This window comes from Rhinichthys klamathensis, unplaced genomic scaffold (assembly GCF_029890125.1).
Source record: "Rhinichthys klamathensis goyatoka isolate OS25496 unplaced genomic scaffold, OSU_Roscu_1.1 h1tg000253l_1, whole genome shotgun sequence".
In the NCBI taxonomy this organism is placed as follows: domain Eukaryota; kingdom Metazoa; phylum Chordata; class Actinopteri; order Cypriniformes; family Leuciscidae; genus Rhinichthys; species Rhinichthys klamathensis.
In genome coordinates, this window is record NW_026606775.1 from 289,474 (window position 1) to 316,342 (window position 26,869).

General features: G+C 40.6%; 4 protein-coding genes across 4 annotated transcripts in view; 3 read left to right on the forward strand and 1 right to left on the reverse strand.

Annotated features, from left to right (window-relative positions):
• LOC130101166 (zinc finger protein 271-like) overlaps positions 1-9,200 on the forward strand; it is a 25,784-nt gene extending 16,584 nt beyond the window's left edge. The window contains exon 4 of the mRNA XM_056266753.1: positions 8,258-9,200. Coding sequence (XP_056122728.1) covers positions 8,258-9,180 — 923 coding nt within the window. The 3' untranslated portion in view covers positions 9,181-9,200. The remainder of the gene's footprint in view (positions 1-8,257) is intronic.
• Positions 1-22,094, reverse strand: part of LOC130101150 (gastrula zinc finger protein XlCGF7.1-like) — a 260,846-nt gene extending 238,752 nt beyond the window's left edge. The window contains exon 1 of the mRNA XM_056266738.1: positions 21,271-22,094. The gene's annotated coding sequence lies outside the window, so the exon portion shown is untranslated. The remainder of the gene's footprint in view (positions 1-21,270) is intronic.
• Positions 1-26,869, forward strand: part of LOC130101133 (zinc finger protein 239-like) — a 122,734-nt gene that overhangs the window by 69,142 nt on the left and 26,723 nt on the right. The window lies entirely within an intron of this gene.
• On the forward strand, positions 35-25,122 carry LOC130101135 (zinc finger protein 239-like). Its single transcript, XM_056266721.1, has 3 exons — positions 35-95; positions 19,824-20,077; positions 24,079-25,122. The coding sequence occupies exons 2-3, from the start codon at positions 19,993-19,995 to the stop codon at positions 25,113-25,115; spliced, it is 1,122 nt and encodes a 373-aa protein (XP_056122696.1). The 5' UTR covers positions 35-95; positions 19,824-19,992; the 3' UTR covers positions 25,116-25,122.

Here is a 26,869-nt window from a genome sequence, read left to right on the forward strand (position 1 = left end):
AGACGAGCTGAAACGTTAACCAGTTGAGGCGTTATCGTGTTTGAAGGACAAATGTGGAATATTTTATCCGGAAGCCGTGTATTTCCAGTCTGCAGGTGAGAGATGTTACCAGATTACAGAGTACAAGCCCTCATATTGTGACAAAGGTTTGTCTGCACTGCACTACTGTACTCAGTGTGGAGAGAGTTTTAGACATTCAAGCTCTGTAGCATCATATGAAGAAGCGTTGTCCAAGTGTCACAGTGTGCAAACTATCCAAATATTTACAATACATTTATTGTCAAAGTAATGGCACCGTTTCTGTAAAGCTGCAAGATTCTGGATAAATTGAGAATCATGATATTTTGTTTAAAATAGAACTCACGATTCAGAATAGGCAACTAACCAAAATAACTTGTCATTTAGGCTACTTGATGTTCTGACAAAATGCCAGTTGTTGAAATAGTCTTTTTTTAAAGACTAAATATTTCATTAATTTGAATTATTTTTCTAAATCGATTTGAAAAAAAACAAAACAAACTTGTTTTGCACTATTCTCATCAATCGTTAAAAAATATTCAAGAATAAAAAAGAATTCAAATTAATAAAATTTGATTAGACTGTTAAAGCAACACTAAGTAAGAATTTTTACCTTAAAATAATGTTTTCAAAATAGTTTCAGTGGTTCATCAAGTCGTGACATGGTGAAATGCACTAAGGCCGGAGACACACTGGCTGCGTGGCGTGAGCGTGGCGTTTCTGTTGCGTGTCAGCTGTAGGGCTGAAACGATTCATTGAGTTACTCGATTAACTCGATTACAAAACTTCCTCGAGGCAAAAACTCTGCCTCGAAGCCTCGTTAAATTCCTATGACGCGCACTATACATGCGGATCTATACTATAGCGCGTGATACATTTTGAATTTAGTTGGCGCGATGGCGGAGAGTAAAGATGTCCATAAACGGCAGAGAATGTCTAAAGTTTAGGATCATTACATACTTAAAAAGGAAAAGAACAAGGTGCAATGTGTCTACTGCAAAGAAGACCTGGCATACCACAACAGTACGACTTCAATGATTCAGCATCTGAACCGAAAACATCCACTCCATGCTGTTTCACCAAGCGTCGCTGAAACAAGGTAAACTAATGGTGTTCACACCGAACAAAAATACGCGTTTATCGCGTCTAGTTAGACGCTTAAACATTCGCTCGAGTTCAAATTTTTCAACTTGCGCGGAACACGTTTGCAGCAAGCGTAGCCCAATTCGCGTCAGTCGCGACGCCCGGCGCGAATGATGCGTCTATTCGCGTCTTTGCATTGACTTTGTATGTAATCTACTCGCGTTCAGTGTGAAGCCATAAGACTATGATACATTGATGTTCGCTGATTTTAATCCCATACTGTATTTGTAGCAATGTCGTGATGCGGTTTGACTAGATATGATGTTTAGCTTTGATGTTTTTAAGTAGTAGACGTATTCACGTTCAATTGCAAGAGAGTATAGCCTAAAAAAGAAGAACCCCATCACACGCACGCATGCACCCTCGTCTCTCTCACGCGCCAGTCAGATCAATTGCGGCAATGCATCACATACTTAAACTTTTATGTAGCCATGCAACAATAATTTCAGCATGCATTCACTTATACACCGAGACGTGATGGAGGAACAAATATTGTATTGCAGTCTTTGCGAGACCTTGTTTGTATGTCACGTCTTCCAAATAGTTACAGACAACAACAAAAAATGAAATTCCCCAGCCTGCTTCTCCAAATCCACTCGTACTTTTGGGGAAGACATTTTAATTGGCTACCAAAGAAATTGAGCATAGAACATTGTTGGCACTTATTCTAAATGGGTAAAAATTGCAATAAATTGGCTTAGTTTTAGAGCTAAATGTTGGAGTTGGAATAAATACCAGTTTTTTTTTTTTGATAAATAAAAGCCAAATGCTTGATCATTTTACAGCCACATCATTTTCGTTATACATTATTTGTTTTGGTTGTTTAAAAACAAAAAATGTTTTATCCGATTAATCGATCGATTAAGTGCTCGATTAATCGATTACAAAAAGAATCGATAGCTGCAGCCCTAGTCAGCTGCGTGGCGGCTGCGTCGCGTTTCCTGTAGGTGTGTTCGACTTCATGCAGCTCTGCGCAGACCGATCGGCGGCTGACTTGAAACAGTGCATGCCGGTTAGAAATTTTGTCCGACTTGATGCAGCGCCGACGCCACATGGCTGTGACGTATGCCATCAAAGTACCGCGAGAGCGTTTCGAGAGTAGCCGGAGGACTCAGCCATGCAGCGCAGCTTCTCAAGAGCAGCTGCACAAGCTCTGATGACGTCACAGCTGTTCCACGATTCGCCGGATTCACCGCATGACAACGATCACGTGCGTTTCATGTTTATTCTCACACCTTTAGTTCCACTAAAGCTCACTAATCAGTTTTTTATAACAGTAAACAGTCTTTTCATGTAGTCGCGATGATATATTGTGTCATGTTTATAAAAATAAAACCGATTAAAAAACGTTCACTCCACTTCATTGATAGGCTTATTTCGAACTTTATTCTTGTTCAAACAGATGCTGTATGAAGCAGTAAAGTGGAAAGCGGGACTCTGGTAGTAAGCTCCAAAATGAAACTCCCCTCTCACTGCGCTTTGCTTGAAAAAACGGGTCTGACTGAATTTCGCAGAGTTCAAGCTGCAACTCGGAGGGTTGCTCGCTGACAGCAGCAGAGAGGGGGTCAGTGAATAATGCTATTCGTGCCTGCATGGTGTGGAAATCATGGAACCGGAGCTTAAACTGCTGCTGCAGTGTTTCGATGTCGGCTCTGTATTTGTGAAAAATGTTATCGCATTCAGGGACATCTCTCCGCATCTCTTCACAAGCGGGAAAGTGTACCAAATTTTGACGATTGGATGAAAATCCTTCTTTGAAAAGCTCTAATTTACGCCGAAATGCATTCATGTGTGCGTAAAGGTCGGATATAGTTTGGCCTCGCCCCTGTAACTGTGTGTTCAGTAGGGCTGTTGGAACGAATTTCGAAATTCGAATATAATTCGAATATTAAAAAAATCAATACTATTCGAATGCTGAAGTTACTATTCGAATATTGTTTTTTTTATGTATATTTTAATTTTTTTATATATATAAACAGGAAAGAGGCCGCACTATGCATAAATTGTTTTATTTGCACAAACGCGTTTCAAGAAGGCACGCGCCGAAACGCGTTTGTGCAAATAAAACAATTTGTGCATAGTGCGGCCTCTTTCCTGTTTAACGTTATATATTCTAATCATCAGGCCAGCATTCTTAAAGTTTAAGTTTAATCATTGAGTGAAGCCTGCTCCTATTCCCATTCATTAATTTTTTTTATATGGAATCTTGCCTTTCTCGCCACCTTGACTTACACACATGTGAAAATTAAATGCTTTTTGTTTCGTCTGATGAACAATAACGTTTTTGAATCGTAACACAATTGTGCACGTTATCCACGCTGTATCATCATAACAATACTGTCAAAAATGGTACATGTTTAACAACGTAAAAAAGCGCCCGTGAAGCGTAAATATCTTGGTGAAAACTCAACGGATTCGGCGAGCACCAAACTCGTTGGAACCGTCTAGTCGAACTGAAAAGAACGATATAAGTTTCAGAATTTTTGGGGGTTTTTTAGCGGAGATATTAGCCGAAAACCATCGGTAGCGCTTCAACCATATTCAGCACGAATAAAATGTTTATTGTAATGTTAGATATCCCTCTAGTGGACAGAACGTGTAACAACAACCACATGCTATAGTGGCATTGGCGATCCATAAGCCTGAGTAATGTCGTAAATATTAATAATAGGATGAATTTGAGCATTTAATATTCGAATATTATTCGAATATTAAATAAAATAAGGAATGGAATTCGAATAGTATTATAGAGGAAGATTGACAGCCCTAGTGTTCAGGGGATTGAGGGGTGAGGTGACGTCCGTAAGGAAGGCCATATCGCAAAGAAACTCTGTGTCTCTGAGTTTTCGGGTGTACGCACTTGTATCGCCTCGAACACTGTCCTCCAAAAACACAGGAATTTTGGTGCGCAACGCAAAAAAACGCTCCAGACACTTTCCTCGGCTCATCCATCTAATCTCGGTGTGCATTTGTAAATCCCCATACGCCGCGCTCACTTCATCCAAAAAAGCTACAAACCTCCTGTGACTGAGAGACCTATTCCCTCCTCGGATGAGATTTGTAACTTTAGTCACCAAATCCATAACGTGATTGAAGTTGAGCGTCTTGGCACAGAGAGCCTCCTGTAGAATTAAAATAAAGATTAGATTCAGCGCTAAAATCTGAGCTGAAGATAAAACAACGGATGATGCAGTGCAGTATAGGACAGTCCACCCCACTCTGTTGGAGGAGCCCGGCGAAACCATTGTGTTTTCCTTGCATCGCAGGTGCGCCATCAGTAACGACGGCTGACAGCTTGTCAAAGCCACCATACTCATTCACAACACAGTTAACGGCGTTGAAAATATCCGTCCCTTTAGTAGTGTTGTGCAACGACACCAATTTTAAAAGTTCTTCGTGTACAACAAATGAACTGTCAATCGTTCTAGTGAAAATCAGTAGCTGGCTAATATCCATCACATCTGTGCTCTCATCCAACGCTAATGAGAAGTATTTGCAGTAGAGCATTACTTGTTTCAATTTGCCATCGATGTGATTATGGAAGTCAAAAATTCTGCGTGTCACTGTGCGACAGGACAAGGAGACAGTTTCAAAGTTTTTAGCCATATCCTCGTCTCCAAATGATTTGGCCATTTCCATTGCACACCTCTTCACCATTTCACCATCTGACAAGGGCTTCTTGGCTTTAGCAAGCTCCAGTGCCACAGAGTAAGACGCCTTGAGGGCAGACTCCTGTGTGGATGTAATTCTGGTAAAAAATACTCTGTTGTTGATTGAGCTTTCTTTTCAGGTCAGCTATAACAGCGGCCCTAGCAGCTCCGGTGTACTTTCCATATTTGTCCCTGTGTGTGGTATTGTAATGGCGACTTAAGTTGAAATCTTTAAATACTGATCTTGTTTCCAAACACACTAAACGCATAGGTCTACCTTTGAATTCTGTAAACAGATAATCTGTTTCCCATCTCGTCTGAAAAGTACGATTCTCTTGATCCAGTTTTCTTTTTTTACCGCTCATGGTTCTCTCTCTTCATCGTTGACTGTAGTGAAGCAGATCCGACTAAGCGTGTTTTGCATTGGAGGCGCCCTCTAGCGGTAAACTGTGTCATTACCATTTGGAATTTGTACACATGCGGTGAAACCCGTGAAACCAACATTTCTATGGTATTTGAAAATTGACAGTGCGGCCCGCGGACCGCCAGTTGCCCATCCCTGCTCTAACCTGTTAACATGGAAGCCGAAATAAAAACGGACACGCCACGCAGCCAGTGTGTCACCGGCCTTATCCCACCGCTTTGCGCTCCTTTATCTGATATATCCAGGCTATGTAAGATTTAGGGCTGGGCGATATATCGCATCACATTGTTATGCGCATCTCGTCAGTAAAGCCGGTTCCTTGATTAGTAGTAAATCGCCTTCACCTGCTTTCAGATGGAGCGGCATTTACTACAAAGAGCCGTAGTTAACTGACAAGCTGAGCCATATCGCATTAATATGGCAGGCGATACGTAGTAAATGCCGCTCCATCTGAAAGCAGGTGAAGGCGATTTACTACTAATCAAGGAACCGGCTTTACTGACGAGATGCGCATAACAATGTGATGCGATATATCGCCCAGCCCTATCTGGTCGCGTTTCTGTAGTGCGAATGAGACCTAAGAAAACTACAAATTTGACTTGCTTTACGGCAAGCATTACAATTGCCGATAGGTGGAGCGTACTCGACAGTAGACTACAACTACACTTTCATAAAATCATGGATCATACTCTACCTTGTCATCCAAAGCCGGTGCTAGATAAACAGAGAGCATGTGTGTGCGCGTGCGGCAGTAGGCTGTGGTAGGCCAAATTATTTACGACAGCAGTAATGGACATTTCTGCTTCCAACCTGTAGGGCGACCGCAGAGGAAAAGTTGCTTGGTGTTGCTTTAATTAGACTGTTAATTTGGTAATTGTAAGTTACATGTTTTGTAAAAAAAATGTTTGTTTTTTAACAAAACATGTAATTTACAATTACCAAATTAACAGTCTGACAAGTCTGACAAACTACAGGATCATCACTTTGTGTGTTAATCACCTATCAATGTGTTTTTAATGTATGTTTTACTCCTCAGCTTAAAGTACATGACTAAAAATACTATTAAAGGCAACAGAAACCAAACCTGCAAACTCACTTTCTGACACTGAAATAGACCATTCATGATTAGTTCAGATCTGAGGAGTTTTTATATATCTGAAGGGAAATGACTGTCTTCATAAAAGTTTCGATGACATCTCCGTTTTTTCTTTCCTCAGTGATGCCTAATAAAGTAGTGTTTATAAGCGCAGCGCTGCTTGTGTTCAGGAGTAACCGCTGTATTTCTGCTTTGCCACAAGCACCACCTTCTGTCAGAGAGAGAATTTGCATTTTCTTTAAGTCTGTCTGGTGTTTTTGATATAACACATTTATAATCATTTATTAGGCTTAAATGTGAGGTTTATAATTTTATACGTTTTTGTTAGTCAAAACTGGTATTATTTGAGCTGTTCATATTGTATTTTTTTATCATAATTTTACAGTTTAGGATGTTACCATAGACAGTGGTGTTGTTTCAAAACAACTTTGCTACCTAAACAAATTGTTCTGTTACAATATCACAAATTTCTGACAGTTTTTAGAAGAACCCCCCCTACATAATTTATGTAATGAGCGAGTACATCATGAATCCATCTTCCAAACAGTGTTTTTCTCTTATCCTGAATCAACACAGTACGCCTGTAATAAGTGTTTATATTCGGACTATTTTAGATGAAGTGGGACGCAACTGCTGCGGAGTAGCCCAGTTCCTGCGTGGCTCGTCATAGACATAAACCGAGAGAAGCAGCTCCGGCTACAAAGTTTTTCGGCAAGATGCATGCAGTTCTGTTTATTAACAGCTAGAGTGCCAAACGTTACATAGTGTACATTTTAAGTGGATTTCTGTCGTCTTGTTAGATTTCTGATTAGTTTAGATAATAATTGAATAATTTAACCTGTGTCCTGTTTCATCCTTGTAATATCCTGGGTTACATAAAAATGAGCAACCTAGTGCTGTTTTATACACTATGGGCCCTATCATACACCTGGCACAATGCAGCGCCAGGCGCGACGCAAATGTTTTTTGCTAGTTTCAGCCCGACGCAGTTATCATTTTCCCAGATCCGTTTGCGCTCTGGACTGGGTCTTAGTCTTTTTGCAAATTCCGTCATGTAAAACCGAATCCGCCATGAGCCGTTAGCGCAACTGGCTTTTAAAGGGAATGGGAGATGAGACTCTGATTGGTTTATTGCACATTTTCGCCCAAAACACACCCATTACTCAATAAGAGAATAGGGACAACCCTTTTAGACCATGCGCCGGGTGCGCCGACAATTTTCCCGTCGTTAAACTATTTTAGACTTGCGCCCTGCACTTTAGACCATGCGCTAAGATTGTTAAAATAGGGCCCTATAATATATAACCATCAAAATGCTCTATATTTGAACTAAATTAAAGGCACCATATTTGTTTTGCTGTTAAAGTAATCAAGGATAAATTCAGTAACTTGTTTTTGATTTTTCCAGATCTGGTCCACAGTGATCACAGTTCACACCTGCAGTGAAGCCCCTCCCACAACAATTCACCAATAAATACTAGGAATATTCCCATCCTCCTACAAAAGAAGGACAAACTCCAGGAGTAGCAGCTGAACTCTGTGTGACTGTTAAAGATGGAGTTTATTAAAGAGGAGATTGAAGACACGAGTGATCCAGAACCATCCAGAATAAAACATGAAGATACTGAGGAACAAATAGGTTGGTGTCCATTCTTGATTCTTCATGATCTTGACTGTTGAGAAACATTAAGGTAAAAAAGCTTTAGTTCAGCAGATTGGATGATAAATAATGATACAGAAATTATGCATCTAAATGGTCAAAATCTTGAATAGCTGTTGTCATTTACATTTTAAATGGATTAACAAGAAAGTTAATTAACTAAAGTTTGGCACATCAAAGATCTGATACTTGATACTCTGTTGCTCTCTTCTGTTAAATCAGAGTTAAATTGAACTTATTTTAACCACATAATATTTTTATTTTAGACTGGATGGAAGTGAATAAGCAAAAACATGAACTGAATGAAGCAGAGGAGGAACAGCAGAGCATCAAAGCTAATAAGCTGCACACCTGCCCTCAGTGTGGAAAAAGTTTCAGACGAAAAGGAAACCTTAAAACACACATAAGAATTCATACGGGAGAGAAACCGTATCCATGCACTCAGTGTGGAAAGAGTTTCAGTAAAAAGGACAACCTTAATGTACACATAAGACTTCACACTGGAGAGAAACCATTTAACTGTGATCAGTGTGGTAAAGATTTTATTTCGTCATCAAATCTAAATCAACACCTGAAAGTTCATTCAGATGAGAAGCCTTTTTTGTGTTCTCTCTGTGGAAAGAGTTTTTCACGGCTGGACGATTTTAAACTGCATCAGAAAATACATACAGGTGTGAGAGATCATGTGTGTTGTGACTGTGGGAAGAGCTTTACTAGAGCTGGTGAACTGAAACAGCACCAAAGAATTCATACTGGAGAAAAACCTTACAAGTGCTCATATTGTGACAAGAGTTTCACTCAGTCTGCACACCTGAAATCACACGAGCGAGTTCATACTGGAGAGAAGCCATACTACTGTACTCAGTGTGAGAAGAGTTTCACATATTTAGCTGATCTCAAATATCATCTGCGTATTCACTCTGGAGAAAAGCCATTTAACTGTGATCAGTGTGGTAAAGATTTTATTTCATCATCACATCTAAAATCACATCTGAAAGTTCATTCAGATGAGAGGCCTTATGTGTGTTCTCTCTGTGGAAAGAGTTTTTTATGGCTAAAAGGTTTTAAACGGCACCAGAAAACACATAATGAAGTGAGAGATCATGTGTGTTGTGACTGTGGGAAGAGCTTTACTAGAGCTGACTATCTGAAACAACACCAAAGAACTCATTCTGGAGAAAAACCATAGACGGAGTTTCACTTTTGTGCTTATTCGTATGCCTATAGTCGAAAACGCAAATGTTTCTTGTCTTGTCACATTCATTTTTTAATTAAATGAATCACAATAGCATATTGTCATTTTAAAAACGGCAAAAATTAATAAAAAGTTGAATAGTTTGCATTGCTAGATCAGCGTTTCCCAACCCTGTTCCTGGAGGCACACTAACACTACACATTTTCCAACTCTTCCTATTCAAACACCTAAATCAACTCATCAGCTCATTAGTAGAGACTCCAAGACCAGAAATCGTCTCGGGTTACGTATGTAACCCTTGTTCCCCGAGAAAGGGAACGAGACACTGCGTCGGTGACGACACTAGGGGAACACCCTTCAGCGTAGCGCGTCTGAATTCATGAATGAAATCGAATCCAATCCTATTGGCGTTGCGTGATGACGTAGCGTGTGACGACATACGCCGTTGTGTATAGAAGCACGCCGGCACAAGCAAAGTCAGCTCTTTGCTATGAAGCAAGTGCTCCAGGCAGGGTGAGGTGTGGCGAACCGACGCAGTGTCTCGTTCCCTTTCTCAGGGAACAAGGGTTACATACGTAATCTGAGACGTTCCCTTTCGAGGGAACTTGAACTGCGTCTGTGACAACACTAGGGGATCGAGATACCCACTTTACCACAACGAACCCTGCTCATCCTAGTGTGAAGCTGTCTTCAGGCACAATTTAGGACGAAAGCACTCGTGCACCGGGTGTAGAGGGAAGGTCCAGACCTCATGAATGTGTGCGGAGTGGCCCAGCCAGCCGCCTCACATATGTCATGGATAGAAACCCCTGAAAGGAGGGCTCTAGAGGATGCTATGCCTCTGGTGGAGTGAGCCCTCGCGGCCATAGGTGAAGGCAAATTGCGCACCTGATAGGCCAGGGAAATAGTCTGAACGATCCAGTTGCTGATGATCTGCTTAGAGGCAGGAAGCCCCTTCTTGGGCGACCGAAAACACACCAGCAACTGGTCCGACTTCCGCCATGAGAAGGACCTCTGGATATAACACTGCAGTGCTCCGACAGGGCAGAGCAGATGAAGTCTCTCCTCATCCGTCGTTACATGAGGCGGAGGATGAAATGCCTGCAGAACCATAGGTAGTGCCATATTAGATGGCACCTTGGGCAAATATCCGGGCCTGGGATGTAAGATGGCCTTAATGTTGCCTGGAGCAAACTCCAAGCACCCAGGGGAAATAGAGAGCGCCTGGAGATCTCCTACCCTCCTCAGAGAAGTAATGGCCAACAAAAAGACCACCTTAAACGAAAGGTTCTTGGCCTCAGCCAACTCCAGTGGTTCGAAGGGGGCCTCGACCAGCCCTTCGAGAACCACTGCCAGGTCCCAAGAGGGAACCCTGGTGCGAGTCGCAGGTCTCATCCTCCAGGCTCCACGGAGGAAACGTACGACCAGGTGATGCCTCCCCAGAGGACCATCACTCAGAGGAGCGTGGAAAGCCGCAATGGCAGCCACATAAACCTTGAGTGTGGACGAGGTAAGCCCAGCAGAAAAGCGGTCTTGGAGAAACTCCAGTACTGAAGCAACTGGGCAGGTAACTGGATCCAATTCACGCTCTCTGAAATGGAAAAAACATTCCACTTAAGGCCGTACAACTTCCTTGTGGAAGGAGCTCTGGAAGTGAGTATAGTTTCAACCACTTCTGCTGACAGGCCGGCTTCCCTCAGGGGCCAGACCCACAGTTTCCACAGCTCGGGCATAGGGTGGAGAACTGAGCCCTCCGCCTGAGACAACAGGTCCCTCCTCAGAGGGATCTGCCATGGCGGGCCTGCCAGAAGTAGGATGATGTCCGAAAACCATACTCGGGCCGGCCAGAACGGGGCTACTAATAGCAGGCTGACCTCGTCTCGACGGACCCTTTCCAGAACTGCTGGGAGCAGAGCGATCGGGGAAAAGCGTACAGACGCAGCCTTGGCCACGTCTGCACGATGGCATCCAACCCCAGCGGGGCTGGATGCGTGAGGGAGAACCACAGTGGACAGTGTGTCATCTCTCGAGAAGCAAAAAGGTCCACGTCCACTGGGCCGAACCTCTCGTATATCAACTCCACCATGCCCCGGCCCTCAGCCCCTGCCTCGACAGTACGTCTGCTCCCTGATTCTGGTCCCCCGAGACATACATCGCCCTGAGAGACGATAGTCTCTTCTGGGACCACTAAAGGATCTGATGCGCCCGTCTGCACAGAGGGCGCGACTTCAGACCCCCCTGGCGATTCAAATAAGACACCACCGACATGTTGTCGGTTCTCACGAGGACATGGCGACCATGGAGGTCTGGCAAGAAGCTCCTCAGCCCGCCCTTTGAGGTCTCATATAAGTTAGGACCTCTTTCCCTTAGCCGCCCTCTCTGGAGACTACGAGCGACGTCTAGAGTCCCAAGCTTTATTAGGGGGAGCGCTAGAGGCGACACTCGCTTTCTGTGCCTGGCGATGAGAGGAACTGGAAGACGGCTGTGGCTGTTCTCCAGCAGCCGCCCTCCTGGACCTTGAACAGCGAGGGAGATACTGCTTAAATGCTTCGTCCTGCTTCTTAGCATCCTGAAACCTGTCAACTACAGTGTTAACAGCTTCCCCAAACAGACCAGAAGCTAAAACAGGTGCGTCAAGCAGGAAGGCCCTGTCCCTCTCCTTAATGCCAGACAGGTTGAGCCACAGATGTCCCTCCGTGGTTACCAAAGCTGACATGGAGCGACCGATGGCACGGGCCATCTCCTTGGTAACCCGGAGGGACAAATCTGTGGCTCTGCGAAGCTCTGCAATATCATCAGGCGAGGGACCCTCGCCTTGGTCCATGTCCCTCAACAGGTCGGCTTGGTACGCCTGCAAAATAGCCATTGTATGCAGGCTCGCACCAGCGCGACCCGCCGCCATATAAGCTCTGCCCACCAAAGCTGATGTGGTGCGGCAAGGCTTAGAAGGCAACGCCGGTGTCTTCAAGGATGACGCAAGGTCGGGTGAAAGGTAGCTAGCTAGTGCTTCCTCAACCCGAGGCATCATCCCATATCCCTTATCCCTAACCCCCACGATATTACTATAATTTAAAATCGGGGGTTAGACAGGCGCGCCAACTCTCATTGTGTAAATCCGGGAAGAAAGGGAGAGACCGGCGTGAAGGTTACGTGCGGTGCTGCAGGAAGCGCTCATCGAGCTTGCTTTTTGTACACGCTTCCTGCCGCTCTTGTGGCCAAGAAATATCAAGCTTGGCCACAGCCCGCGTTAAAACCTCCACCAACTCATCATAACTGGGTGCAGGCTGAACAGTATCGTGTCTTTCATTAGGATCCCCCTCCCCAACACCGAGCACATCTGATTCCTCGGAATCAGAGAGCTGTAAATAGATACTAGATAGCCTGTTATTGTCGGTTGTTGAACATTTCTATCATAAAACAGTTGTCTAATAGGCTTCTTACATCTACTTGCATCTTTCCACAAACCCTTGTTGTGTTATGACAGTAAGACCTGCCTACTTTTGATTGGCCATCTCTACATTTTGGCATTGACGAACACTGTTAGACTACTGACGCAGAGCAGCCTAAAAATTTAAACAACCTAAAACTTTTTTTTTCTTTTTCCTTTTTGTCATTTTAACAACAAACACCTTTAGGGCCCTATTTAAACGATCTAAGCGCATGGTCTAAAACGCAGGACGCAAGTTCACTTGGGCGTGTCCGAATCCACTTTTGCTAGTTTAACGACGGGAAAAATGGTCGGCGCTCCAGGCGCATGGTCTAAGGGTTTTCCCTATTCTCTTAATGAGTAATGGGTGTGTTTTGGGATTTACGTGCGTTAAAATAATCTCATCTCCCATTCCCTTTAAATGCCAGTTACTCTCACACCATGGCAGATTTGCTATTTACATGACGGAATTTGATAGTGGAAAGACTGAACGCGTCCCCAGAGCGCAAACTGAACTGCTCGTGTGCGAGGTAAAAGTGCGCAAGAAGACCATCTACGGGACAAGCTGGATTCCACCATATCTTTATGTACACAATAATAATCTTTTACTTTGTAATCCTTTTATTTTAAATATTTGGCATGTTTGTGTGCTGTTGCGCGTCACTGTGTGTGTAATAAGCACAGTGTACGCACGTTATGGACCCGCCTATAGGCGCACATTACTAACGCGCTCTTTAAATTACAAAACAATTGTTTTTAACTTTAGACCAGGTTTCAGTTGGTCAATGGCACAGTCTATTTCTGTTGCCTCAAAATAGCAACGCGCCAACAATGTGCCTGAACACACCTCGTTTTCAGACCAGCAGCCAATGGGTGCACAAATGGGCGCAAATGCATTTGCTATTTAAACAACGTGGCGCAGGACGTAAAAATGGTAACTGCGTCGGGCTGAAACTAGCAAAAAACACTTGCGTTGGGCTTGGCGCTGCATTGCGCTAGGTGTAAGATAGGGCACTTAATCTTTCTCCACTGTATCAGTGTGGAGAGACTTTTAAACATTTTTCAAACCTTCTCGCTCGCATGAAAATTTTTTGTAAGTGAGCAAAACTAGATAGACTTTAGATTTGAAGCTTTACCACTCAAGAACTCTTACAGTGTAAATAGTCATTGTTGTAGTTTATTTCGGTCAGGATGGGTTGTGTGCTAAATATGTCTTTCTTGAATTAGATATATTCATGTCATTTTCTTATTTACTAAGTGTACTATATTGTGTTCTGAAATAAAACACAAACAGCATCTTGTCTTGACTGATCTATTTCAATGAACAATCACATTGATGAATTTAAACATTATTTTTAAAGCTTCCCCAACAGATTAAGGCTAAGAAGATGCACTTCCCCTTTAAAAACACATTTAAATAGATTTCCTTGAAATAGTTTAAAGTTGTTCTGGGTGAAATCGCAAGCTCATTAAACCTCAGAAGAAGCAGAAATGGGCTAATGCACTTGCACAGACAAATTACTTTTTTCTGCCCGCTGAAACTGGCAGAGCCAGTCATTGGCGGTCATAGTTATACAGTAAGTCGCGCTAAAAGCAGGGAACCAAAATTACGGTAGTAACGGGAGCGTTCCCTTTTGATATGGATCACTCACATTGAGTCAGTTTCTTAATCATATGGGAAATGCACTGCAAAACGCTGTGTGGCAAAACGCTGTGTATATGGTTTTGGAGGAAAAGATAGACAAGAGATGGCATATTTTCCAGGGGTTTAACGGGGTGGTTCAGAATTTTGGACATCGTGCCTCATTTCCAATTTAGCCTTAGTGTTATTTCTCAGTGGAGACAGTTTTCAAAAATTTCATCTGTCGGTCCAGTTGCATAGTTCGCCGGTGCTAGGCTAGCGCGAGTCAACGGTAACTGCTAGCCTGCCATTAAAAATAGTTTCATCCACTCCACAGTAAACCAAAAGCAAATAAATTATAACGCCAAACTATCGATGTAAATGTTTTTGAATAATGTTAGAAATCAAAGGTCTCATTCACATTCAAAGGTCTCATTCTTTGAGACCTATGGCTCAAAGAATGAGCCATAGGTCAATTGTACACTGTAAAAGACAGTAACGATGATGTCGATTTTACACATATCAATGCGAACGCGAGTCTGATGAAACATTTGAAGAACTTATTCAACACAAACCTCCATCGCAAGGACAACTTGAGCAGGATGTTTCTTAGTGATACTCAGTTTGAGGTACATATGTTAATTTCTCACCATCAGCATTAACAAATTATGACAAACTGGTGTGTTTAATTCTAATTTATTGCGGTGAACATGTGGGACCCGTGGAAAGGTCCCAGGCAGGCATAGAAGGAGGCCGAGGTGGGTTCAGCCTCCCTGCCCCTTTGAGGAAGCTCACGACGAGAATGAAGACATGTAAAATTGACAGAAAATGTCTTTCATTTATGCTTTGACTGTCACTAACTTTGGAAGAATATTTGGCATATTTATCAATGTTAATATCCTGCAAAATGTAAAATAAGACATTAGGACACTATGAATCTGACTCCGCTAAATAAAATAATAGCTTTGTTATAAATGTATTTTCTTTGCAAATTTTATATCCACAAATGCAAGTTCACCAACAATAAACCATTTCTTTTAAACAATTGAATATCTCAAATCTATATAATCTTCAGTAAATAAGAAAGCAATTAGAACCATTTCTATTTGCAGTGCCTTTAATTTGAATACTCTAAAATCATTTCTTACCCTCATGTTTTCCTTTTTCTTATTTACATTTTTTTCCTTTATACGCACATTTTAGTTTAGTTCTTTTGGCAATGTGTGTATTGTTGTTAAATTTTTGTAAAGTAGGCTACCCTTTATTTTTGCATAAAAAACGATCTAACTTGCATTCCCTTCAATTCTTTGCAGCACAATACCTAATGAATTTAATGAAAAGTGTTTCTAAATGAAAACGATATCTCTAAATACATTTTTACTAGTCTAAATACCATTTTAAGACACATGCACAATATACATTTCTAATTCAATTTCGACGATAGTCATAATGATTTTTTTAGATATCAGAATTACCGGAATCTGCTGTTGTGTGATGAGAGGATGAGATTACGGTAGTAATCTCCCCCCCCCACACACACACACACACACACACACACACACCAGAGCCCCGCCCCTACGCGTCTTGTTGATAATGCTATTGCTAACTGCTAACAACTGTAGTCTGCGGCTTTAGTTGCACTGAGAGAAAAGCTACATGAATTATTAAACATCATCTGGATGCATTCATATGTGATAAAAGTCTCCAGCATGTCAGGTATGAAGCGCTGTGATTTTAACTGAATCATGTTGCAAAACGGACCACAAGAGTGTTTGTTCAATAACGACAGAGAACCATAAACTAGTCTGATATTATTTAATGTGCATTTAAAAAAACGAGAGTGAAAAACAATGGAATTATACACCAAAAACGTAAAGTAGTACAAATAAACGCGTGATGGACAAGAAGAAAAAACATGTGAAGAGCAATAGATCCATAATGGTGTTCTGCTGTTCTGAGCGATGGGCGCTATAACGTTAGTTTATTATACACACAGCTCTGGAAAAAAATAGAGACCCGTGCAAAATTATCAGTTTCTCTGGTTTTACTATTTATAGGTATGTGTTTGGGTAAAATTAAAATAGTTTTTTGTTTTATTTTATAAACTGAAAACATTTCTCCCAAATTCCAAATTAAAATATTGTAATTTAGAGCATTTATTTGCAGAAAACAACAACTGGTCAAAATAACAAAAAAGATGCAGTGTTGTCACACCTCGAATAATGGAAAGAAAATAAGTTCATATTCATTTTTAAACAACACAATACTAATGTTTTAACTTAGGAAAAGTTCAGAAAATAGTTAAATAGACCAGTTGTCGTTATCTGCAAATAAATGCTCTAAATGACAATATTTTTATTTGGAATTTGGTAGAAATGTTCTCAGTAGTTTATAGAATAAAACTAAAATGTTAAATTTACCCAAACACATACCTAAATAGTAAAAACAGATATGTATGTATGTATGTACGCTGCTTGTGTTCAGGAGTAACTTTATTATTTTTTAGTATTTCTGCTTTTCCATAAACGCCACCTTTTATCAGAGAGAGAATTTGCATTTTCTTTCAGCCTGTCTGCCGTTTTAGCTAGTTCATAAAACATTACATAAATCATTTATTATGCTTAAATGTGAGGTTTATCATTTTACAAAAATAATTTGTGTAAAACTGGTGTTATTTGAACTGTAAGGTTGTTTAAATCATATATTTTGTTTAACATCATTTTATAGTTTACGTTGTTACCATAGACACTGCGTTGCTTAAAAACAATGTTCCTAGCTAAATAACTTGTAGTTGTTTTCTAATATCAGAACAGTTTGAAAAGATTTTACAATTTTTAGAAGAATTGTTACTTTTGGTGCGTTCAACTTCAAGTAGTGGGAAGTCGTGTTTACGACGGCAGGTGCGTTCAAGTCACTTTCGATCGTTGGAGTGAGATGGCGGTGTACTTTCTCTTTATTACACAAAAATACAGCAAGGTTCTTAAACTCTAGTTCTTGAAAATGAAGATCAGGGAATGTGCATCAGGTGTGTTTTGCTTTTTTATGTTTATAATTAATTTATTAAGCCACTGCATATACTTTATCGTTACATATTATAATGCTAAAACATATTGTTTAGGCAATTAGCTTAATTCACTGTAAATAGAAAAGCCTGACAATATCACTGCTAAATAACTTTAAGTAATGTGGGATTTCACTATGTTTCTCACCGACAAGCCCCCAACTCATAAAAATCAGGGCTTATTTAAAACCCTGAGCTTCCCAGTTCCCACTCGTATACCATTGTGTAGTTTTTGTCCAAGTCAAGTCAAATGGAAGACAAAATCTACGATAAAACCTGTTGGAAAGCATCTTTTGCAGCGATTTTTGTGTGAGGATATCAGTGAACACCCCAGACCACTCGGTGAGTTTAGCGTCTTTGTAAACTAAAGTTGAATGCGTTTTACAGGGCTCCAGACTAACTTTTTAGGGCTGGGCAACGATTAATCGCGATTAATCACATCCAAAATAAAAGTTTGTGTTTACATAATATATGTGTGTGTAGTGTGTATAATTATTTTGTATATATACATACACACACATGCATGTATATATTTTAAAAAAATGTGTTATTAATATATCAAATATTTATATTTATATATAATTTTAATTATGTATAAATATATATAAAGTAAATACATGCAAATATTTCTTAAATATATACATGCATGTGTGTGTATTTATATATACAAAATAATTATACACACTACACACACATATATTATGTAAACACAAACTTTTATTTTGGATGCGATTAATCGCGATTAATCGCTGCCCAGCCCTATTTTCCACTGGTTGCACTGGTGCTACCAACTTTCTCAGTTGGTCGCACCAGCATATGATTTGGTCGCACCTTTTTTTTTGCTACATGCCATGGGATTAATCAATGCATGTTGATGAATAGTGGTTTTAATGGACCAAGGCTAGCAAAGGCTTTCTGGGTTGCAGCATAAATACCTGTAATATGTTATATAAAAACACATGTAATATATGATAATTATCATTTTCATGGATTTTGGACAGTAATTTTAATCTGTAATTTTAAGCATTTAACATTTGAATTATCACTAAAAAATGCTGGGTTGTTTCAACCCAAATTTGGGTCTAATATGGACAACCCCAAATGTTGGGTTAAAAATGTAATAAAACATTTTTACAGTTGAAAGTGAAAGTTGGGTTAAAATTAAATTTTTAACCCAACATTTGGGTTTGTCCATATTTGACCCAAATTTGAGTTTAAACAACCCAGCATTGTTTAGAGTGTATACAATCTATCTATTTACATTTGAATTATATTATATCTATCTATCTGTCTGTCTATTATCATCTTTCTATCAGCATCATCTTTCTATCTTTTAAAAATCATTACAACATTCAAATGTATGCATTACATTTTAAAAGATTAGAGTATTATACGCTGATACAGATTTTCGTTATCAAAGTTTATAGTTGTAACAAAAATCAGAAATCTCACACTCCTTACCTTCTGCATTTTATAATCATTTCCTTTTTCTCTGTGGAGCGATTACTCTCATCTAACCGCTGAAAAGATGTAGGAAGGGGCTCGGTGTTTCGTGAGACCTTTTAATTTTTATATGCCTCAATTCGTGAATTCGTAATTGGCGCGTTTCACCGTCAGTGTGCAATGCGCGTGACGTCTACGTTCGTCAATAAATAAACTGCACGTGTCTTGCGGAAGAACACTGTAGACGGAACTTCTCTCCGTTAATGTCTATGGCGAGTCACGCAGGCACTGGGCAACTCCGCAGCCGAGCCGAGCCCGGGATAAAATAGTCAGAATATAAACACTTATTATAGGCGTACCGTAGTGATTCAGGATAAGTCAAAAACACAGTTTGGAAAATGGATTCATTATGTACTCGTTCATTTTGAACATAAGTTACGTTACGGACTGCAGCAGCTGATACAACGGCGTTCTATTGCGCGAGCGTCCACTCGCACTAATGCGACCACATACAATTTTAACTCGCACATTCTCAAAAAACGGTCGCATATGCGACCAATTTGGTCGCAGTCTGGAACCCTGTTTTAGGAAGGATTGTTTCTGTGCACCTATGCAACCATTGTGGAGGTGGGGGGCTGCAACCACAGATACCGAAATTTCTCGGGACAGCAGCATGTGTCCACATTTTAATCTTAACCGTTCTATTTCATCAGAAACAATCTTGAAACAGGGCTTTAAGTGTAAAATACCGAACTTGTCCTTTAAGCGAGTGGGAGATTTACAGGCGCTCTCCGTGAGCCCTTCCTGCTTGGAATTTGGGGTTGGTGACTCCAGAGTTACACTGCATATTAGCTACGCAATACGATATGAACCGTTCTCGAAAGGGAACGTACTTGGTTACTAACGTAACTTTGGTTCCCTGAGAGTAGGGAACGAGTATTGCGTAGCCTGCCGCACTTTTGCACTCTGTCAGAGTTTGTTGCTTCAGTCGATGTAAACCTAATATTAAATAATGGTTATAATTGGGGCACTTTAAAGTAATCCAGTATAAATTCAGTCACTTTTTTGTTTTTGTTTTTTTCCAGATCAGGTCCTGTGAGCGTCAGTATCACACAGTGATCACAGTTCACACCTGCAGTGAAGCCCCTCCCACAACAATTCACCAATAAATACTGGGAATATTCCCATCATCCTACAAGAGAAGGACAAACTCCAGGAGTAGCAGCTGAAATCTGTGTGACTGTTAAAGTAAAGATGGAGTTTATTAAAGAGGAGATTGAAGAGATGACTGATCCAGAACCATCCAGAATAAAACATGAAGATACTGAGGAACAAATAGGTTGGTGTCCATTCTTGATTCTTCATTGTTGACTGCTGAGAAACATTAAGGTAACAAAGCTTCAGTTCAACAGATTTGGTTTCAGATTATTCATTTCAACAGAGAAATGATAGGGATGCACCGATACCACTTTTTCCAGAACGAGTCCGATACCGATACTTTCATTCTTGGTACTCGCCTGAGACCGATCCCGTAACCAGTACCTGTATTTTCACTGCATTTGTAATTTTTAAATGTATTGGTAGAGAAACCAAACGAATATAAATCATATTAGTTGGCTTAATTTGTTCATCAAATATATATTTCCTTCAGCTATTTTCATGCTTAAAGGATTAGTTCACTTTCAAAAAAAAAAATTGCTGACAATTTACTCACCCCGATGTCATCCAAGATAATCATGTCTTTCTTTCTTCAGTCGTGTAGAGACTTTGAAGCTGCATTGAGAAGGACATTTGAACCTTCTTTGTACATTGGGATAGATGGTTGCCATTGAAGTCCATTGACATCCTGAACTACAAACTTTCCACTGAAGTCTGTGAAAATTTGATGCGCTCGACCAGCTCGCGCGTCTGTGCCACTGCACACTCAATCCACTGCACGTTTTTCTCTGATCAGCTCCTATCCAGAGCTATATAGGTGTTACTATATTTGGTTTAATATTCCACTAATAAGATACATTTACTTTATAGACAGCCTTCTTTTTAATCCCCGTTATATTGTCTGTTGTCTGTGTTTCTTTGTCTGGACACAAACACTGTTTACGCGCTGCCTGGTATCGGTCGTTGGCGGAGCATTTTTATAAGTACGGGTAAATAAGCTCAGTATCGAGCCGATGCTGATACTGGTATCGGTGCATCCCTAATAAATGATACATAAAATGCATCTAAATTACCATTATATTGTATAGATTCAGTGTTTCCGCTACATTCATTCTGCTGTGGCGCGCCGCCACACCTAAAATCATCCCGCCACGGCTGCAGCTTCTCAGTGAGGTCCGATATTGTGCATACTATTGTGTTATTGTTAAGCCCCACTAAAGGCATACAAAACATTGTAAAGCGCCATAAAGTTTTCGCGCTATATTTGAAGACTTCTAAAGTCATTCAATAGCATAATGTGAGGTAAAAATGAATATTTAAGTCATTAAAGGGATAGTTCACTTTGAAATTAATTTTTGGTATGTTTTAGCTTACCTCAAGGGCATCCAAGATGTAGGTGTCTTTGTTTCCGCAGTAGTTTAAATTTTGATATTTTTAGGTCAAACCGTTCTTGTCTGTCAGTCATATAATGCAGGTCTATGGTCACCACCTCAAAGAGCATGCACAGAGAAGTCCAAATTAAACATGATTTAATGACTCGTAAATGTAAGTACACATTGATGGCCTAAGACACGAAACGAGTGGTTTGTGTGAGAAAACGAACAGTGTTTATATCGTTTTTACCTCTTGTAACCACAGCCACGTCCAAGTGATCTGAGGGCGCGGGCGCTTCAGTCTGCGCAAGCGCCGGAAGTGATCTCTCGCGCGTGTACGTCACTCGTTGTTTACACAGAGATTTCGGAAGTGTTACCTTTCACTGTGAAGATCTAAACATATTTAGATATACAGGAAATAGCAATGGAAGACGATTTCGATATATCAACAGACAACGTTGATTTTTTTTTCCGCAACCGCACGAGAGATCACTTCCGGCGTTTTTCGGCGCTTGCGCAGACCGAAGCGCCCGCGCCCTCAGATCACTTGGACGTGACTGTGATTACAAGAGGTAAAAACGATATAAATACTGTTCGTTTTCTCACACAAACCGCTCGTTTTGTGTCTTAGGCCATCAATCTGTACTTACATTTACGAGTCATTAAATCATGTTTAATTTGGACTTCTCTGTGCATGCTCTTTGAGGTGGTGACCATAGACCTGCATTATATGACTGACAGACAAGAACGGGTTGACCTAAAAATATTAAAATTGAAACTACTGCGGAAACAAAGACACCTACATCTTGGATGCCCTTGAGGTAAGCTAAAACATACCAAAAATTAATTTCAAAGTGAACTATCCCTTTAATGTTAAAGTTAATGGAAACTCATCTCTCCTCAGTCATTAGGCATTCAAACAGAGCGTCACGTTCGATTCTGACAGTAACACAACAACACTCTCGTTAAGATCAATGTTCCCATTATTATACTTTATTTGTAGATAAAGGTCTATAGTTTGCATAAAATGACTTTATCTTGCTGGAGTTTAAAGCGCTTTCTAAATCATATTCTTTTCTCCCGGGTGTCTGTTAGATTACAGCACTGGAGTAGAGAGTGCTGTGAAGTGTTCTTCATGCGCACTGTAACTGAAATTTAAAACTGTTAAAAGAAAAGGCTCTATAAACTGTTGCATAGATATAATACATTAAGCATAGATGTATATAATCTCTTCGCTTTGAACTTCTCAATGCGAAGCGCTGCACGCTGTGACTGCGTTGCTTCAAGTGCATCACTCTGCGCACGGGATGCGCATAATCGCTTTGCCGCTCTTATTGGCGCCTTTCATGTTATAATGCTTAGGGGAGGTTTAAACTAGAGGCCTGCATTTCAGCCCGAGCCCGACGGGCCCCGACTTATTTATGCTCCTAGGGCCGGGCTTCGGGCCAATTTTCACGTCATAGTTCACACGCGGGCCGGGCCTCGGGCCTGTTTTAGGCTTATCTTTTTTATAGCCTATTTTAGACATTAATTAAAATAAAACATGAGAAGATGACGATTGAAAAGCAAACATAGAAAGACGTTTTATAACCTATCACACTGACATAAGACTGACACATGACAGTCTGCTCATGCTCACGCTCACGCACACACACACACACACACAGGTTTCCCGGCGGCGCGATCTGAGATTCGCGCGACCGGCTCGTTCTAGTGTCCCGCTATGGTAGCGAGCGTGACTTCAGCGCAGCTGGAAAAAGTATGACTGGATTAAAACCTTCCACTGTGGATGCTGTGCTTTTTCTTCACGATGCTCTGAGACTGTTCTTAGCCATGTTAGGAGGAGGTTGTTTTTTGTTTGATTGGACTTTATTTTCATGAGTCTGTTGGAAACTATTGGAAATGGCCATGTTCTGTAGTGAAGACTTGATTTTTGAGGTAAGATAACCTGCATGTTTGTTTTTAATGTAATTTATTTGATTTGTTTAGATTGCATTCTCTGTATTGTAGCCTATATTATAAATTCATTTAGTTTGCGAGCGCTGTTGCGACTGAGCAGCAGAGCAGTTTGCCTCAGCTTTTCAAAAATGACAATAAACGTTTAAACTAACGTTAAATGTCTGTGTGATATGCTTAAGTTGTTTTATATCTATGGATTTTATTGTAGCCAAGTAAAGTGTTGATTTGAGAGGCTATAAATCAATCAATGGATCAAACATGTTTAACTCGCTGTCGGCTGCTTGGTCGTCATAAATTTTGTTTTTTGTTTTTTCTTAATTAACTTTATAAAGAAATGAAAATAAACCTACCGGTAAATACTTTGCCATTGAAAACAAAATATATCTGGTTGGTTTACTGACTGCAACATAGGTCAGGCTGTTTATCTTTTTTTTTTTCTTTTTTTTTTTTACGGGCTCGGGTCGGACTCGGGCTGATCATTCTGATGAGCTGTCGGACACGGGCCGGGCTAGGGCCTGAGCGTCTCGGGGCAGGGCCGGGCTAGGGCCTAGATTTGAGGCCCGTGCAGGGCTCTAGTTTAAACACCTGGGGCAAGGGGGCGTGGTCAATATCACGCATGGGCCACGCCCTCTTCCCCTGGCGAAATGGGCCTGCCACCACGGCTGGAAAAAGTCCTAGAGGAAACACTGAGCTTTGGTCATCCACATTTTAAACTGATTCAAAAGAAAGAGACAGAATTAACCGTTGGCAAATCAAAGATCGGATACGTGATGTTGCTGCTCTGTTGCTTTCTTCTGTTAAATCAGAGTTCACTTACACTTATTTTAACCACATTATATTTTTCTTTTAGACTGGATGGAGATGAAACCGCAAAAACATGAACTGAGTGAAGCAGAGGAGGAACAGCAGAGCATCAAAACTCAAAGAACAAAAGCCAATAAGCTGCACTCCTGCTCTCAGTGTGGAAAGAGTTTCAGACACAAAGGAGACCTTAAAAAACACACAAAAATTCACACTGGAGTGAAACCGTATACATGCCCTCAGTGTGGGAAGAGTTTTGCTTTTGCATCAGATCTCAGTAAGCATCTGCGTGTTCACACTGGAGAGAAACCATTTAACTGTGATCAGTGTGGTAAAGATTTTCATTCGTCAGCAAATTTAAAACAACACCTGAAAGTTCATTCAGATGAGAAGCCTTATGTGTGTTCATTCTGTGGAAAGAGTTTTTCAAGGCTGGATCATTGTAAAACGCACCAGAAAACACACAATGAAGTTAGAGATCATGTGTGTTGTGACTGTGGGAAGAGCTTTACTAGAACTGACCAACTGAAAAATCATCAAAGAACTCATACTGGAGAAAAACCTTTCAAGTGCTCATATTGTGACAAGAGTTTCGCTCGTTCTGATAACCTGAAATTACATGAGCGAGTTCATACTGGAGAGAAGCCGTACTACTGTACTCAGTGTGGAGAGAGTTTCATATGTCCCAAAGGTCTCAAACATCATCTTTTCATTCACTCTGGAGAAAAACCATTTAACTGTGATCAGTGTGGTAAAGAGTTTATTTCATCATCACGTCTAAAACAACACCAGAAAGTTCATTCAGATGAGAAGCCTTACGTGTGCTCCTTCTGTGGAAAGAGTTTTTTATGGCTAAAGAGTTTTAAAGGGCACCAGAAAACACATAATGAAGTGAGCGATCATGTGTGTTGTGACTGTGGGAAGAGCTTTACTAGAGATGTCGATCTGAAACGGCACAAAAGAATTCATACTGGAGAAAAACCTTACAAGTGCTCATACTGTGATGAGAGTTTTGCTCGTTCTGAAACCCTGAAATCACACGAGCAAGTTCACACTGGAGAACCCGTACCAGTGTATTCAGTGTGAGAAGAGTTTTAAAGGAGCTGTATGTAAGATTGTGGACAAAACTGGTACTGCAATCACTTTCAAATTACTGTAGAGCGGTGCATCCCCTCCCCCTCCCCCCTGACTCGAGGTTGCCAGATCGGCTGAGGATCCAGCAGGAACGTAGGCTGCTACAAGGAGCTTTCAACTAGAGCAGAGCTGGCAACCCGGATGCTGAAACACTACTGACTTCGTGATTGGTAGATAGGTGGAGGGTTGGGCTTCAGGCCAAAACACAAGATGACAACATCAACATCAGTTGAGGGCTGCAACTTCACTTTTTAAATGCCAATATCGTGGCCGTACTACTGTTGTCAGTGATATAAGTATTTGAAATGATCATGATTTCTTAATGTCTAGAGACACACCAGGGCCATTTTATGATTAATTGAAAAACATTTCTTACATACAGCTCCTTTAAAAGTTCACCAAGCCTTCACACTCATGAATTTTTTTTGAAAGTGAGCAATCATTTTTTTCATGTCAAATACATTTAAGTAAATTTGGAGCACAATATCATCTAGTGTTCAATCTCAGTCCTGGAGGGTTTCGCTCCAGTTTCTTCAACACACCTGCCTGGAAGTTTCTAGTAGAGATGGACTTATTATTGGGAGATACGAAGGTCTGTGGCTTCACCATTGGAAAAAGCGTAACGGCTAACTTGTGAGACACCCCAGCCAATCATACAATGGCAGTGACATCCGTGATCAAAATTCACAGTTGCACCGAAATAAAAAAATTTGGTCGAAACCGAAAATCCTGGGTGCTCTTGCCCAAAAAACCGAAACTGAAAATGCTTTTTAAAGGGGTCATGAACTGCATCATTTTATTTATTTAGACTTCCTGTGGTGCATTTATAATGTTAGTATGATTTTTAAATTAAAAATTGTCGTAATTTAGAAATAAAAGCCTTTTTTCCCAAGCCTGATTTGAATGCTATGTTTGAAGGGGCGTGTCTGTGTGAGTCTTCAGTGTAAATGCTCACTGCTGTGATTGGCTAACATCTTTCCATATGAAATAGCTAAGTATTACATGTGGACTCTCTCCAAATGTTTAGCACATTTTTACTATTAGAGCTCTCAAGGTTGTCTAATCATGAAAAGTGTTGATTATAACATTGTTTAGATCTATAGCATCATATTTAGATTGGCATGATAGGTTTGTAAACTCGCGCTCGATCTGCCCAAGGTCCGGCATCCGATCAGCACGGAAGGTCTCTGCGTGTTACTGTCTTTCCGCGTGGCAAAGGGATTTTTATTAAATGCAATACATTTCTCATATGTATTTTTCTCGTTATTTCATCTGACTCCATAAAATGAAAAGGTTTTTAATGTTATCTGTGCATCATTAAATATATAAGCGAAAGTTTGACTAATTCCTTTTAACTCTAATGAAAATATCAAAGTCAGTTAGAAGAATCATCAAATGTAACAATTTATTATGTCAGGTCAATTTATCATCAGTTCAAAGATAATCAATACAAAATATCAAATGTTCTGGAATAAAAAAGAAGACGAACCCGACAGTAGGAAAATTGGAAAGAGAGGCCACAGCAGTAATGACTTAATGAACTTCGTTACTTACTAGATTTATAATATTAGAGAGAAAATTATAACTATGCAACCGTCTACTACAGTATCACATCAGACAGTCCATTGTAGTCTCCCTGATGAAAAATTTCATTCATTCATTGCTATAGGAGAGGAAGAATTGTCTAAACTCGTTAAATCATCTAA